This window comes from Haliotis rufescens, unplaced genomic scaffold (genome assembly GCF_023055435.1).
Source record: "Haliotis rufescens isolate VD_foot unplaced genomic scaffold, xgHalRufe1.0.p SCAF_13, whole genome shotgun sequence".
NCBI lineage: Eukaryota > Metazoa > Mollusca > Gastropoda > Lepetellida > Haliotidae > Haliotis > Haliotis rufescens.
This window is the reverse complement of record NW_025963813.1, coordinates 26,517,292-26,535,458: the sequence shown is the minus strand read 5'-3', so window position 1 is coordinate 26,535,458 and position 18,167 is coordinate 26,517,292. Positions and strand designations below refer to the sequence as shown.

The following is an 18,167-nucleotide window of genomic DNA, read 5'->3' as shown; positions in this document are numbered from 1 at the left end:
GGCTCATCAACACACATGACAGTCGCTAGCTGCTTGGCTTGTCAACATACATGACAGTCGCTAGCTGCTTGATACACCAACACACATGACAGTCAGTACCTGCTTGGCTCATCAATACACATGACAGTCTCTAGCTGCTTGGCTCATCAACACAAATGACAGTCTTTAGCTGCTTGGCTTATCAACACATATGATAGTCGCTAGCTTCTTGATACTCGAACACACATGACAATCACTAGCTGCTTGGCTCATCAACACACATAACAATCACTAGCTGCTTGGCTCATCAACACACATGGCAGACGCTGGTTGCTTGTCTCGTCAACACACATGACAGTTGCTGGTTGCTTGGCTCATCAACACACATGACAGTCGCAAGCTGCTTGATACACAAACACACATGACAATCACCAGCTGCTTGGCTCATCAACACACGTGACAGTCGCTGGTTGCTTGGCTCTTCAACACACATCGCAGTCGCTGGTTGCTTGTCTCATCAACACACATGGCAGTCGCTGCTTGCTTATCTCGTCGACACACGTGACAGTCGCTGGCTGCTTGGCTCATCAACACACATGGCAGTCGCTGGTTGCTTGGCTCATCAACACATGACAGTTGCTGGTTGCTTGGCTCATCAACACACATGACAGTCGACAGCTGCTTGATACACCATCACACATGACAGTCGCAATCTGCTTGATACACCAACACACATGACAGTCAGTAGCTGCTTGGCTCATCAACACACATGACAGTCGCTGGTTGCTTGGCTCGTCAACACACATGACAGTCGCTAGCTGCTTGGCTTGTCAACACACATGACAGTCGCAAGCTGCTTGGCTCGACAACACACATGACAGTCGCTAGCTGCTTCGCTCATCAACACACATGACAGTCGCCAGCTGCTACGCTCGACAACACACATGACAATCACTAGCTGCTTGGCTCATCAATACACATGACAGTCGCTACCTGCTTGATACACCAACACACAAGACAGTCGCTGGTTGCTTGGCTCGTCAACTCACATGACAGTCATTGGCTGCTTGGCTCATTAACACACATGACAGTTGCTAGTTGCTTGGCTATCAACACACATGACAGTCAATAGCTGCTTGATACACCAACACACATGACAGTCGCTGGTTGCTTGGCTCATCAACACACATGACAGTCGCTGGTTGCTTGGCTCATCAACACACATGACAATCACTAGCTGCTTGGCTCATCAACACACATGACAATCACTAGCTGCTTGGCTCATCAACACACATGTCAATCACTAGCTGCTTGGCTCATCAACACACGTGACAGTTGCAATCTGTTTGGCTCATCAACACACATGACAATCACAAGCCGTTTGATACACCAACACACATGACAGTCAGTAGCTGCTTGGCTCATCAACACACATGACAGTCGCTGGTTGCTTGATACATCAACACACATGACAGTCGCAAGCCGTTTGAGACACCAACACACAAGACCGTCACTAGCTGCTTGGCTCATCAACACACATGACAATCACTAGCTGCTTGGCTCATCAACACACATGACAATCACTACCTGCTTTGGTCATCAACACACATGACAGTGGCTAGCTGCTTGATACACCAACACACAAGACAGTTGCTGGTTGCTTTGCTCATCAACACACATGAAAGTCACTAGCTGTTTGGCTCATCAACACACATGACAATCACTAGCTGCTTGGCTCATCAACACACATGACAATCGCAAGCCGCTTGATACACCAACACACATGACAGTCAGTAGCTGCTTGGCTCATCAACACACATGACTGTTGCTGGTTGCTTGGCTCATCAACACACATGACAGTCGCTGGCTGCTTGGCACATCAACACACATGACAGTCAATAGCTGCTTGGCTCATCAACACACATGACAGTCGCTAGCTGCTTGGCTCATCAACACACATGACAATCGCAAGCCGCTTGATACACCAACACACATGACAGTCAGTAGCTGCTTGGCTCATCAACACACATGACAGTCGCTGGTTGCTTGGCTCATCAACACACTTGAGAATCGCAAGCCGCTTGAAACACCAACACACATGACAGTCAGTAGCTGCTTGGCTCGTCAACACACATGGCAGTCGCAAGCTGCTTGGCTCATCAACACACATGACAATCACTAGCTGCTTGGCTCATCAACACACATGACGGTCACAAGCTGCTTGTCTCGTCAACACACATGACAGTAGCTGGTTGCTTGGCTCATTAACACACATGACAGTCGCTAGCTGCTTGGCTCGTCAACACACATGACAGTCGCTGGTTGCTTGGCCTGTCATCACACATGACAGTCGCTAGCTGCTTGGCTCATCAACACACAACAGTCGCTGGTTGCTTGGCTCATCAACACACATGACAGTCGCTAGCTGCTTGGCTCGTTAACACACATGACGGTCACTAGCTTCTTGATACATGAACACACATGACAATCACTAGCTGCTTGGCTCATCAACACACATGACAGTCGCTAGCTGCTTGATACACCAACACACATGATAGTCAGTAGCTGCTTGGCTCGTCAAAACACATGACAGTCGCTGGTTGCTTGGCTCATCAACACACAAGCAGTCGCTCAAAACACGACATTCGCTGGTTGCTTGGCTCGTCAACACACATGACAGTCGCTAGCTGCTTGATACACCAACACACATGACAGTCGCTAGCTGCTTGATAAACCAACACACATGACAGTCGCTGGTTGCTTGGCTCATCAACACACATGACAGTCGCTAGCTGCTTGGCTTGTCAACATACATGACAGTCGCTAGATGCTTGAAACACCAACACACATGACAGTCAGTACCTGCTTGGCTCATCAATACACATGACAGTCTCTAGCTGCTTGGCTCATCAACACACATGACAGTCTTTAGCTGCTTGGCTTATCAACACATATGATAGTCGCTAGCTTCTTGATACTCGAACACACATGACAATCACTAGCTGCTTGGCTCGTCAACACACATAACAATCACTAGCTGCTTGGCTCATCAACACACATGGCGGACGCTGGTTGCTTGTCTCGTCAACACACATGACAGTCATTGGCTGCTTGGCTCGTCAACACACCTGACAATCATTGGCTGCTTGGGTCGTCAACACACATGTCAGTCGCTAGCTGCTTGGCTCGTCAACACACATGACAGTCATTGGCTGCTTGGCCCGTCAACACACATGACAGTCGCCTGCTGCATTGTTCGTCAACACACATGACAGTCATTGGCTGCTTGGCCTGTCAACACACATGACAGTCGCTAGCTGCATTGCTCGTCAACATACATGACAGTCATTGGCTGCTTGGCCTGTCAACACACATGATAGTCGCTAGCTGCATTGCTCGTCAACACACATGACAGTCGCTAGCTGCTTGGCTCATCAACACACCTGACAGTCATTGGCTGCTTGGCCTGTCAACACACATGACAGTCGCTGGCTGCTTGGCTCGTCAAATCACATGACAGTCGCTAGCTGCTTGGCTCGTCAAATCACATGACAGTCGCTAGCTGCTTGGCTCATCAACACACATGACAGTCGCAAGCTGCTTGATACACAAACACACATGACAATCACCAGCTGCTTGGCTCATCAACACACGTGACAGTCGCTGGCTGCTTGGCTCTTCAACACACATCGCAGTCGCTGGTTGCTTGTCTCATCAACACACATGACAGTTGCTGGTAGCTTGGCTCATCAACACACATGGCAGTTGCTGGCTGCTTATCTCGTCAACACACGTGACAGTTGCTGGCTGCTTGGCTCATCAACACACATGACAGTCATTGGCTGCTTGGCCCGTCAACACACATGACAGTCGCCTGCTGCATTGCTCGTCAACACACATGACAGTCATTGGCTGCTTGGCCTGTCAAGACACATGACAGTCGCTAGCTGCATTGCTCGTCAACATACATGACAGTCAATAGCTGCTTGGCCTGTCAACACACATGATAGTCGCTAGCTGCATTGCTCGTCAACACACATGACAGTCGCTAGCTGCTTGGCTCATCAACACACCTGACAGTCATTGGCTGCTTGGCCTGTCAACACACATGACAGTCGCTGGTTGTTTGGCTCATCAACACACATGACAGTCGCAAGCTGCTTGATACACAAACACACATGACAATCACCAGCTGCTTGGCTCATCAACACACGTGACAGTCGCTGGCTGCTTGGCTCTTCAACACACATCGCAGTCGCTGGTTGCTTGTCTCATCAACACACATGACAGTTGCTGGTTGCTTGGCTCATCAACACACATGGCAGTCGCTGGTTGCTTATCTCGTCAACACACGTGACAGTCGCTGGCTGCTTGGCTCATCAACACACATGGCAGTCGCTGGTTGCTTGGCTCATCAACACACATGACAGTCGACAGCTGCTTGATACACCATCACACATGACAGTCGTAATCTGCTTGATACACCAACACACATGACAGTCAGTAGCTGCTTGGCTCATCAACACACATGACAGTCGCTGGTTGCTTGGCTCGTCAACACACATGACAGTCGCTAGCTGCTTGGCTTGTCAACACACATGAGAGTCGCTAGCTGCTTCGCTCATCAACACACATGACAGTCGCCAGCTGCTACACTCGACAACACACATGACAATCACTAGCTGCTTGGCTCATCAATACACATGACAGTCGCTGGCTGCTTGATACACCAACACACAAGACAGTCGCTGGTTGCTTGGCTCGTCAACTCACATGACAGTCATTGGCTGCTTGGCTCATCAACACACATGACAGTTTCTAGCTGCTTGGCTATCAACACACATGACAGTCAATAGCTGCTTGATACACCAACACACATGACAGTCGCTGGTTGCTTGGCTCATCAACACACATGACAGTCGCTGGTTGCTTGGCTCATCAACACACATGACAATCACTAGCTGCTTGGCTTATCAACACACATGACAATCACTAGCTGCTTGGCTCATCAACACACATGACAATCACTAGCTGCTTGGCTCATCAACACACATGACAGTTGCAATCTGCTTGGCTCATCAACACACATGACAATCGCAAGCCGCTTGATACACCAACACACATGACAGTCAGTAGCTGCTTCGCTCATCAACACACATGACAGTCGCTGGTTGCTTGATAAATCAACACACATGACAATCGCAAGCCGTTTGATACACCAACACACATGACAGTCAGTAGCTGCTTGGCTCATCAACACACATGACAATCACTAGCTGCTTGGCTCATCAACACACATGACAATCACTACCTGCTTTGGTCATCAACACACATGACAGTGGCTAGCTGCTTGATACACCAACACACAAGACAGTCGCTGGTTGCTTTGCTCATCAACACACATGACAGTCACTAGCTGTTTGGCTCATCAACACACATGGCAATCACTAGCTGCTTGGCTCATCAACACACATGACAATTGCAAGCCGCTTGATACACCAACACACATGACAGTCAGTAGCTGCTTGGCTCATCAACACACATGGCAGTCGCTGGTTGCTTATCTCGTCAACACACGTGACAGTCGCTGGCTGCTTGGCTCATCAACACACATGGCAGTCGCTGGTTGCTTGGCTCATCAACACATGACAGTTGCTGGTTGCTTGGCTCATCAACACACATGACAGTCGACAGCTGCTTGATACACCATCACACATGACAGTCGTAATCTGCTTGATACACCAACACACATGACAGTCAGTAGCTGCTTGGCTCATCAACACACATGACAGTCGCTGGTTGCTTGGCTCGTCAACACACATGACAGTCACTAGCTGCTTGGCTTGTCAACACACATGACAGTCGCAAGCTGCTTGGCTCGACAACACACATGAGAGTCGCTAGCTGCTTCGCTCATCAACACACATGACAGTCGCCAGCTGCTACACTCGACAACACACATGACAATCACTAGCTGCTTGGCTCATCAATACACATGACAGTCGCTGGCTGCTTGATACACCAACACACAAGACAGTCGCTGGTTGCTTGGCTCGTCAACTCACATGACAGTCATTGGCTGCTTGGCTCATCAACACACATGACAGTTGCTAGCTGCTTGGCTATCAACACACATGACAGTCAATAGCTGCTTGATACACCAACACACATGACAGTCGCTGGTTGCTTGGCTCATCAACACACATGACAGTCGCTGGTTGCTTGGCTCATCAACACACATGACAATCACTAGCTGCTTGGCTTATCAACACACATGACAATCACTAGCTGCTTGGCTCATCAACACACATGACAATCACTAGCTGCTTGGCTCATCAACACACATGACAGTTGCAATCTGCTTGGCTCATCAACACACATGACAATCGCAAGCCGCTTGATACACCAACACACATGACAGTCAGTAGCTGCTTGGCTCATCAACACACATGACAGTTGCAATCTGCTTGGCTCATCAACACACATGACAATCGCAAGCCGTTTGATACACCAACACACATGACAGTCAGTAGCTGCTTGGCTCATCAACACACATGACAATCACTAGCTGCTTGGCTCATCAACACACATGACAATCACTACCTGCTTTGGTCATCAACACACATGACAGTGGCTAGCTGCTTGATACACCAACACACAAGACAGTCGCTGGTTGCTTTGCTCATCAACACACATGACAGTCACTAGCTGTTTGGCTCATCAACACACATGGCAATCACTAGCTGCTTGGCTCATCAACACACATGACAATCGCAAGCCGCTTGATACACCAACACACATGACAGTCAGTAGCTGCTTGGCTCATCAACACACATGACTGTTGCTGGTTGCTTGGCTCATCAACACACATGACAGTCAGTAGCTGCTTGGCTCATCAACACACATGACAGTCGCTAGCTGCTTGGCTCATCAACACACATGACAATCGCAAGCCGCTTGATACACCAACACACATGACAGTCAGTAGCTGCTTGGCTCATCAACACACATGACAGTTGCTGGTTGCTTGGCTCATCAACACACTTGAGAATCGCAAGCCGCTTGATACACCATCACACATGACAGTCAGTAGCTGCTTGGCTCATCAACACACATGACAGTTGCTGGTTGCTTGGCTCATCAACACACATGGCAGTCGCTGGTTGCTTATCTCGTAAACACACGTGACAGTCGCTGTCTGCTTGGCTCATCAACACACATGGCAGTCGCTGGTTGCTTGGCTCATCAACACATGACAGTTGCTGGTTGCTTGGCTCATCAACACACATGACAGTCAGTAGCTGCTTGATACACCATCACACATGACAGTCGCAATCTGCTTGATACACCAACACACATAACAGTCAGTAGCTGCTTGGCTCATCAACACACATGACAGTCGCTGGTTGCTTGGCTCGTCAACACACATGACAGTCGCTAGCTGCTTGGCTTGTCAACACACATGACAGTCGCAAGCTGCTTGGCTCGACAACACACATGAGAGTCGCTAGCTGCTTCGCTCATCAACACACATGACAGTCGCCAGCTGCTACGCTCGACAACACACATGACAATCACTAGCTGCTTGGCTCATCAATACACATGACAGTCGCTGGCTGCTTGATACACCAACACACAAGACAGTCGCTGGTTGCTTGGCTCGTCAACTCACATGACAGTCATTGGCTGCTTGGCTCATCAACACACATGACAGTCAATAGCTGCTTGATACACCAACACACATGACAGTCGCTGGTTGCTTGGCTCATCAACACACATGACAGTCGCTGGTTGCTTGGCTCATCAACACACATGACAATCACTAGCTGCTTGGCTCATCAACACACATGACAATCACTAGCTGCTTGGCTCATCAACACACATGACAATCACTAGCTGCTTGGCTCATCAACACACGTGACAGTTGCAATCTGCTTGGCTCATCAACAAACATGACAATCGCAAGCCGCTTGATACACCAACACACATGACAGTCAGTAGCTGCTTCGCTCATCAACACACATGACAGTCGCTGGTTGCTTGATACATCAACACACATGACAGTCGCAAGCCGTTTGATACACCAACACACATGACAGTCAGTAGCTGCTTGGCTCATCAACACACATGACAATCACTAGCTGCTTGGCTCATCAACACACATGACAATCACTACCTGCTTTGGTCATCAACACACATGACAGTGGCTAGTTGCTTGATACACCAACACACAAGACAGTCGCTGGTTGCTTTGCTCATCAACACACATGACAGTCACTAGCTGTTTGGCTCATCAACACACATGACAATCACTAGCTGCTTGGCTCATCAACACACATGACAATCGCAAGCCGCTTGATACACCAACACACATGACAGTCAGTAGCTGCTTGGCTCATCAACACACATGACTGTTGCTGGTTGCTTGGCTCATCAACACACATGACAGTCGCTGGCTGCTTGGCACATCAACACACATGACAGTCAGTAGCTGCTTGGCTCATCAACACACATGACAGTCGCTAGCTGCTTGGCTCATCAACACACATGACAATCGCAAGCCGCTTGATACACCAACACACATGACAGTCAGTAGCTGCTTGGCTCATCAACACACATGACAGTTGCAATCTGCTTGGCTCATCAACACACATGACAATCGCAAGCCGTTTGATACACCAACACACATGACAGTCAGTAGCTGCTTGGCTCATCAACACACATGACAATCACTAGCTGCTTGGCTCATCAACACACATGACAATCACTACCTGCTTTGGTCATCAACACACATGACAGTGGCTAGCTGCTTGATACACCAACACACAAGACAGTCGCTGGTTGCTTTGCTCATCAACACACATGACAGTCACTAGCTGTTTGGCTCATCAACACACATGGCAATCACTAGCTGCTTGGCTCATCAACACACATGACAATCGCAAGCCGCTTGATACACCAACACACATGACAGTCAGTAGCTGCTTGGCTCATCAACACACATGACTGTTGCTGGTTGCTTGGCTCATCAACACACATGACAGTCAGTAGCTGCTTGGCTCATCAACACACATGACAGTCGCTAGCTGCTTGGCTCATCAACACACATGACAATCGCAAGCCGCTTGATACACCAACACACATGACAGTCAGTAGCTGCTTGGCTCATCAACACACATGACAGTTGCTGGTTGCTTGGCTCATCAACACACTTGAGAATCGCAAGCCGCTTGATACACCATCACACATGACAGTCAGTAGCTGCTTGGCTCATCAACACACATGACAGTTGCTGGTTGCTTGGCTCATCAACACACATGGCAGTCGCTGGTTGCTTATCTCGTAAACACACGTGACAGTCGCTGTCTGCTTGGCTCATCAACACACATGGCAGTCGCTGGTTGCTTGGCTCATCAACACATGACAGTTGCTGGTTGCTTGGCTCATCAACACACATGACAGTCAGTAGCTGCTTGATACACCATCACACATGACAGTCGCAATCTGCTTGATACACCAACACACATAACAGTCAGTAGCTGCTTGGCTCATCAACACACATGACAGTCGCTGGTTGCTTGGCTCGTCAACACACATGACAGTCGCTAGCTGCTTGGCTTGTCAACACACATGACAGTCGCAAGCTGCTTGGCTCGACAACACACATGAGAGTCGCTAGCTGCTTCGCTCATCAACACACATGACAGTCGCCAGCTGCTACGCTCGACAACACACATGACAATCACTAGCTGCTTGGCTCATCAATACACATGACAGTCGCTGGCTGCTTGATACACCAACACACAAGACAGTCGCTGGTTGCTTGGCTCGTCAACTCACATGACAGTCATTGGCTGCTTGGCTCATCAACACACATGACAGTCAATAGCTGCTTGATACACCAACACACATGACAGTCGCTGGTTGCTTGGCTCATCAACACACATGACAGTCGCTGGTTGCTTGGCTCATCAACACACATGACAATCACTAGCTGCTTGGCTCATCAACACACATGACAATCACTAGCTGCTTGGCTCATCAACACACATGACAATCACTAGCTGCTTGGCTCATCAACACACGTGACAGTTGCAATCTGCTTGGCTCATCAACAAACATGACAATCGCAAGCCGCTTGATACACCAACACACATGACAGTCAGTAGCTGCTTCGCTCATCAACACACATGACAGTCGCTGGTTGCTTGATACATCAACACACATGACAGTCGCAAGCCGTTTGATACACCAACACACATGACAGTCAGTAGCTGCTTGGCTCATCAACACACATGACAATCACTAGCTGCTTGGCTCATCAACACACATGACAATCACTACCTGCTTTGGTCATCAACACACATGACAGTGGCTAGTTGCTTGATACACCAACACACAAGACAGTCGCTGGTTGCTTTGCTCATCAACACACATGACAGTCACTAGCTGTTTGGCTCATCAACACACATGACAATCACTAGCTGCTTGGCTCATCAACACACATGACAATCGCAAGCCGCTTGATACACCAACACACATGACAGTCAGTAGCTGCTTGGCTCATCAACACACATGACTGTTGCTGGTTGCTTGGCTCATCAACACACATGACAGTCGCTGGCTGCTTGGCACATCAACACACATGACAGTCAGTAGCTGCTTGGCTCATCAACACACATGACAGTCGCTAGCTGCTTGGCTCATCAACACACATGACAATCGCAAGCCGCTTGATACACCAACACACATGACAGTCAGTAGCTGCTTGGCTCATCAACACACATGACAGTCGCTGGTTGCTTGGCTCATCAACACACTTGAGAATCGCAAGCCGCTTGAAACACCAACACACATGACAGTCAGTAGCTGCTTGGCTCGTCAACACACATGGCAGTCGCAAGCTGCTTGGCTCATCAACACACATGACAATCACTAGCTGCTTGGCTCATCAACACACATGACGGTCACAAGCTGCTTGTCTCGTCAACACACATGACAGTAGCTGGTTGCTTGGCTCATCAACACACATGACAGTTGCTAGCTGCTTGATACACCAACACATGACAGTCGCTAGCTGCTTGATACACCAACAAACATGACAGTCGCTAGCTGCTTGGCTCATCAACACACATGACAGTCGCTAGCTGCTTGGCTCATCAACACACATGACAGTCGCTGGTTGCTTGGCTCATCAACACACATGACAGTCGCTAGCTTCTTGATACACCAACACACATGACAATCACTAGCTGCTTGGCTCATCAACACACATGACAGTCGCTAGCTGCTTGATACACCAACACACATGATAGTCAGTAGCTGCTTGGCTCGTCAAGACACATGACAGTTGCTGGTTGCCTGGCTCGTCAACACATGGCAGTCGCTAGCTGCTGAGCTCGTCAACACACAAGCAGTCGCTCAAAACACGACAGTTGCTGGTTGCTTGGGTTGTCAACACACATGACAGTCGCTAGCTGCTTGATACACCAACACACATGACAGTCGCTAGCTGCTTGATACACCAACACACATGACAGTCAGTAGCTGCTTGGCTCATCAACACACATGACAGTCGCTAGCTGCTTGGCTCGTCAACACACATGACAGTCGCTGGTTGCTTGTCTCATCAACACACACGACAGTCGCTGGTTGCTTGGCTCATCAACACACATGACAGTTGCTAGCTGCTTGATACACCAACACATGACAGTCGCTAGCTGCTTGATACACCAACAAACATGACAGTCAGTAGCTGCTTGGCTCATCAACACACATGACAGTCGCTAGCTGCTTGGCTCATCAACACACATGACAGTCGCTGGTTGCTTGGCTCATCAACACACATGACAGTCGCTAGCTTCTTGATACACCAACACACATGACAATCACTAGCTGCTTGGCTCATCAACACACATGACAGTCGCTAGCTGCTTGATACACCAACACACATGATAGTCAGTAGCTGCTTGGCTCGTCAAGACACATGACAGTAGCTGGTTGCCTGGCTCGTCAACACATGGCAGTCGCTAGCTGCTGAGCTCGTCAACACACAAGCAGTCGCTCAAAACACGACAGTTGCTGGTTGCTTGGCTTGTCAACACACATGACAGTCGCTAGCTGCTTGATACACCAACACACATGACAGTCGCTAGCTGCTTGATACACCAACACACATGACAGTCGCTGGTTGCTTGGCTCATCAACACACATGACAGTCGCTAGCTGCTTGATACACCAACACACATGACAGTCAGTACCTGCTTGGCTCATCAATACACATGACAGTCTCTAGCTGCTTGGCTCATCAACACACATGACAGTCTTTAGCTGCTTGGCTTATCAACACATATGATAGTCGCTAGCTTCTTGATACTCGAACACACATGACAATCACTAGCTGCTTGGCTCATCAACACACATGGCAGTCGCTAGCTGCTTGATACACCAACACACATGACAGTCAGTAGCTCCTTGGCTTGTCAAAACACATGACAGTCGTTGGTCCCTTAGCTCGTCAACACACAAGCAGTCGCTCAAAACACGACAGTCGCTGGTTGCTTGGCTCATCAACACACATGACAGTCGCTAGCTGCTTGATACACCAACACACATGACAGTCGCTAGCTGCTTGATACACCAACACACATGACAGTCAGTAGCTGCTTGGCTCATCAACACACATGACAGTCGCTAGCTGCTTGGCTCGTCAACACACATGACAGTCGCTGGTTGCTTGTCTCGTCAACACACACGACAGTCGCTGGTTGCTTGGCTCATCAACACACATGACAGTCGCTAGCTGCTTGATACACCAACACACATGACAGTCAGTAGCTGCTTGGCTCATCAACACACATGACAGTCGCTAGCTGCTTGGCTCGTCAACACACATGACAGTCGCTGGTTGCTTGTCTCGTCAACACACATGACAGTCACTAGCTGCTTGGCTGGCTTGGTATAATGAATGTTATGGTCATAACAGTTAGAAAAACTATTCCATGCTTTACAATGTGTGTTTTGTTTTGTTCAGGAGAAACAGGTTGGTAGTTCTGCAGCCCCTGAACAGAAATCCTCAGTCAAAGATTGGATTCTGAACTATGCTGAGTTTTCAGATGACTCGGAGGATGAACAGGAGGAAACTGAAGATGACCCAGTGAGTATATATTCTCTACTGTTGAGTTAAATCTTAAAAAATTCTCTTTGAAGCATTAAAGAAAAGGTTTTTGTCTTTTCTTTAGTATTCCACATTGCAGCCAATATTCATTTAAAAAATGGATGAAAGACTGTCATTATGGTTGTGCTAGCATGTTTCATCCCTAATGGCCTTGAACAGGTCAAGTGTAGTCCACACCATGTTTACTCCAGAATGAGCGCTACCTTGCTATGACAGCCAAGTTGCTGGATGCCAAGAGTCAGGCAGCCCAGGCTAAACAGGAGGCCAACAAGACGCAGCAGAAAGAGCTGTCCAAGAAGATCAGGGATATAAGACAAGGTACATCATGATGTAGACATGTCCTTTGGGAAACTATCAATGTATGGTTATTATAACCAATAAATAATTTAGTAAAAAGATAAACACCCATGAAGATGCGGGTTAGAATTGGTCCACAGCTTGCCATGCTTGTAGCAAGAGGTGACAATGCTTGCTGAAAGAGATAACTAACTGGATCGGGTGGTCAGGCTTGGTGACTTGCATGTCATTGTAATCCCAGTTGCATAGATGGATGCTCATGATATCAATCACTGGATTGTCTGGTCCAGGTTTGGGTATTTGCAAACCATTGTTATGTAGCTGGAATAATGCTGAGTGCAGTGTTAAACAACAAACAAACAAAAGTAATAAGATAATCCACTGACTGAAGTCTCGACTGGAAGGTCACGGTCAGACAAGTGTACATGTTCCTCTAACATTTGTATCTGTTCATGTGGACATAAATTGTACTTGTACTGAATTTTCACAATATATGTTGAAATTTTCAGAAATGGATTTTCTTGAACTTCAACCTGGATTTAACCCAGCTGTAAAAATAAAAGATATTGACCAAGAGAAAATAGGGGCATCAGGTGCAAACCAATCAAAAGGTACCAGCACCCTGAATGACCCATCAGATTCCATGAGGCCAGTGAGTAGCCAATCAACAGCCCGCAGATGTGAAAAGAACCAATCAGCTGAAGGGGACTCTTTTGACTTATCAGGGTTTGCAGCAATGGAAGAACAAGCAACATCTGTTGACAAACCAGTTAAAGGTAAGGACAAAATGTGTGTAGTTTATTATATTTATGCCAAAGCCAACTTTTATATAATAAAGTTCTTATGTTCATTTATTTCTTTATTTTTGGGCTGTCATCCTGTAAAAAAGTAACTTCTTGAGTAGTAACCATGGAAATAAGGAATTGTTAGATCTGAGAGCAGATGGACATCCTTTCCATGACCAAAACATGCTGGAACATAATGATTTTTTGGATTTCAATATGTTTGCATTATTTTTCGGAACAACAACTAATCTTGGATTAATTGAGATGAAATATGAACTTTCAAAACACTGGACCCATTTCCTCCCAGGAGAGCTGGATATTTATGAATTAATATTGTCATAGGTTATGCATGTAAAAAAGGTAGAATTGTGTCATTAGACTAGGGAAAGTTGCACTATACAAAACTGCAGCCTTGGAGTGTGTTGACCCAAATGTATGATACAGGATGTTCATAATGGCACAATGGGGAAACATTACGAAAAATATGGAGACATAGCAAAAATCTGTTACATTTAATCAAAGATTGGTTGCCCATTTGAAAAAAACATACAAGCATTTTGAAAACCAAATATTTTTACGTTTTAAATTAATTAGTTGTCCTCTAAAGAAAACATGCCAGCTGTGCTGAGGACATGATGTGAATTTGTGACCACTGATGGCTGGATGAAGGCGATGCCGACTCTTGTGACCACTGATGGCTGGATGAAGGCGATGCCGACTCTTGTGACCACTGATGGCTGGATGAAGGCGATGCCGACTCTTGTGACCACTGATGGCTGGATGAAGGCGATGCCGACTCTTGTGACCACTGATGGCTGGATGAAGACGATGCCGACTCTTGTGACCACTGATGGCTGGATGAAGGCAATGCCGACTCTTGTGACCACTGATGGCTGGATGAAGGCGATGCCGACTCTTGTGACCACTGATGGCTGGATGAAGACGATGCCGACTCTTGTGACCACTGATGGCTGGATGAAGGCAATGCCGACTCTTGTGACCACTGATGGCTGGATGAAGACGATGCCGACTCTTGTGACCACTGATGGCTGGATGAAGGCAATGCCGACTCTTGTGACCACTGATGGCTGGATGAAGGCGATGCCGACTCTTGTGACCACTGATGGCTGGATGAAGACGATGCCCACTCTTGTGACCACTGATGGCTGGATGAAGGCAATGCCGACTCTTGTGACCACTGATGGCTGGATGAAGGCAATGCTGACTCTTGTGACCACTGATGGCTGGATGAAGGCGATGCCGACTCTTGTGACCACTGATGGCTGGATGAAGGCGATGCCGACTCTTGTGACCACTGATGGCTGGATGAAGGCAATGCCGACTCTTGTGACCACTGATGGCTGGATGAAGGCAATGCTGACTCTTGTGACCACTGATGGCTGGATGAAGGCGATGCCGACTCTTGTGACCACTGATGGCTGGATGAAGGCGATGCCGACTCTTGTGACCACTGATGGCTGGATGAAGGCAATGCCGACTCTTGTGACCACTGATGGCTGGATGAAGGCAATGCCGACTTTTGTGCCCACTGATGGCTGGATGAAGGCAATGCCGACTCTTGTGACCACTGATGGCTGGATGAAGACGATGCCGACTCTTGTGACCACTGATGGCTGGATGAAGGCAATGCCGACTCTTGTGACCACTGATGGCTGGATGAAGACGATGCCGACTCTTGTGACCACTGATGGCTGGATGAAGGCAATGCCGACTCTTGTGACCACTGATGGCTGGATGAAGGCAATGCCGACTCTTGTGACCACTGATGGCTGGATGAAGGCGATGCCGACTCTTGTGACCACTGATGGCTGGATGAAGGCGATGCAGACTCTTGTGACCACTGATGGCTGGATGAAGGCAATGCAGACTCTTGTGACCACTGATGGCTGGATGAAGGCGATGCCGACTCTTGTAACCACTGATGGCTGGATGAAGGCGATGCCGACTCTTGTGACCACTGATGGCTGGATGAAGGCAATGCCGACTCTTGTGACCACTGATGGCTGGATGAAGGCGATGCCGACTCTTGTGACCAGGCAACAGAATCAAGACTGCCTGGATACAGCTGACTTTCTGCCCAATAGCACAGTATACCAGACACTCACTATCAGGGAATTTAATTAAAAGATGGAAATACGCAAATTTGTGAAACATTTTCAGTTGCAGCAAAAGAGGTAAAGATGGATGTGAGAAACTTTGAGTACACTCGTCAGCAGTGGACAGGGAAGTCTCCCAAACAGTTCCTTATCGACTGGGTGCGCAAACACCTGCCACGGAGTGACCCACCAAAGTTTGACAAGAAGCAGCACAAACAGAAGTGGAGGAGCACGTATGTATTAAACACAGTAATGTCAGAGACAGAACGATTCCTGCAAATACCCTGCCTCTATTACATATGCCATAATCCGGAATTTTGGTTGTCATTTCACTTTAAAAATCTTTAGATTTTCAACAGAAGCCCTCTTCACTGTCAGCTATCAATAATCAGTCATATGGATAATAGTCCTCCACTGCCCAGTGCTCTTAACACTTCTTTCCTGTGTGTGCTAGAGTAAACATCAGGAAAAAATCAGTGCTGTACTAGTGTAGAATAAGTTGTTTATGTTTGTCTGAAGTGGCTAAAAGATTCCAGAGGAAAATAGATCACAAGTCACCATCTTGTGAAAACATAGCTCTGATGTAAAAGTATTTAATACTATTTGTTTGTTTGTTTTTTTGTTTTTTTTGTTATTTAGAACCACACTCAGTAACAATCCAGCTATATGACGTCAACCTGAAAATAATCGAGTCTGGACACTATGCACATTGATCTATGCAATTTGGATATGATGACATGCATCAACCAAGTCAGTGAACCTAACCACCCAATCCTGATAGTCGCCTCTTACGACAAACATTGGTTGCTGAAGACCTATTCTGACCCTGATTTCCACGGGTGGAGGTATACCAGAACCTGTGGTGTTGCTGTAGAGTGAAACAACACACCTCGCTCTTACTCTTAAAGTCATGTGATGTAGAAACATGAGATATTATGCCTTGAGGGTGTTCTTTGTTTCAGATGCAAGGTGGATAGGAAGAAAGATGATGGCATGTTATCGGTGACGCCTGAGATTTTGTGTGAAAACAACATGGAATCCCAGCATCTGGCTGCCACGCTGGCACTGTATCACCTGTGTCCCGGACAGGTAGGGCAAATATCAGCCCCCCTCTCACTGGCCTGTATCACATGTGTCCTAGACAGATAGGGCCAATATCAGCTCCCCTCTCACTGGTTTGTATCACATGTGTCCTAGACAGGTAGGGCCAATATCAGCTCCCCTCTCACTGGTTTGTATCACATGTGTTCCAGACAGGTAGGGCAAACATCAGCCCCCCCTCTCACTGGCCTGTATCACATGTGTCCTAGACAGGTAGGGCCAATATCAGCTCCCCTCTCACTGGTTTGTATCACATGTGTCCTAGACAGGTAGGGCCAATATCAGCTCCCCTCTCACTGGTTTGTATCACATGTGTCCCGGACAGGTAGGGCAAACATCAGCTCCCCTCACTGGTTTGTATCACATGTGTTCCAGACAGGTAGGGCAAACATCAGCTCCCTTCTCACTGGTTTGTATCACATGTGTCCCGGACAGGTAGTGCAAACATCAGCTCCCTTCTCACTGGCGAGTATCACATGTGTTCCAGACACGTAGGGCAATATCAGCTCCCCTCTCACTGGCCTGTATCACCTGTGTCCCGGACAGGTAGGGTAATATCAGCTCCCTTCTCACTGGCCTGTATACCTGTGTCCTGGACAGGTAGGGCCAATATCAGCTCCCTTCTCACTGGTTTGTATCACATGTGTCCCGGACAGGTAGGGCAAATATCAGCTCCCCTCTCACTGGCCTGTATCACCTGTGTCCTGGACA

The 18,167-nt window shown here is 47.8% G+C and overlaps 1 protein-coding gene across 1 annotated transcript in view; it reads left to right on the top strand.

Moving 5' to 3' along the window:
- The window catches only part of LOC124152542 (ATP-dependent RNA helicase dhx29-like), a 78,479-nt gene that overhangs the window by 15,727 nt on the left and 44,585 nt on the right, over positions 1–18,167 (top strand). Inside the window, exons 6-10 of the mRNA XM_048394355.1 lie at positions 13,013–13,135; positions 13,348–13,474; positions 13,963–14,229; positions 16,420–16,588; positions 17,318–17,444. Of these exons, the coding sequence (XP_048250312.1) occupies positions 13,013–13,135; positions 13,348–13,474; positions 13,963–14,229; positions 16,420–16,588; positions 17,318–17,444 (813 nt within the window). The remainder of the gene's footprint in view (positions 1–13,012; positions 13,136–13,347; positions 13,475–13,962; positions 14,230–16,419; positions 16,589–17,317; positions 17,445–18,167) is intronic.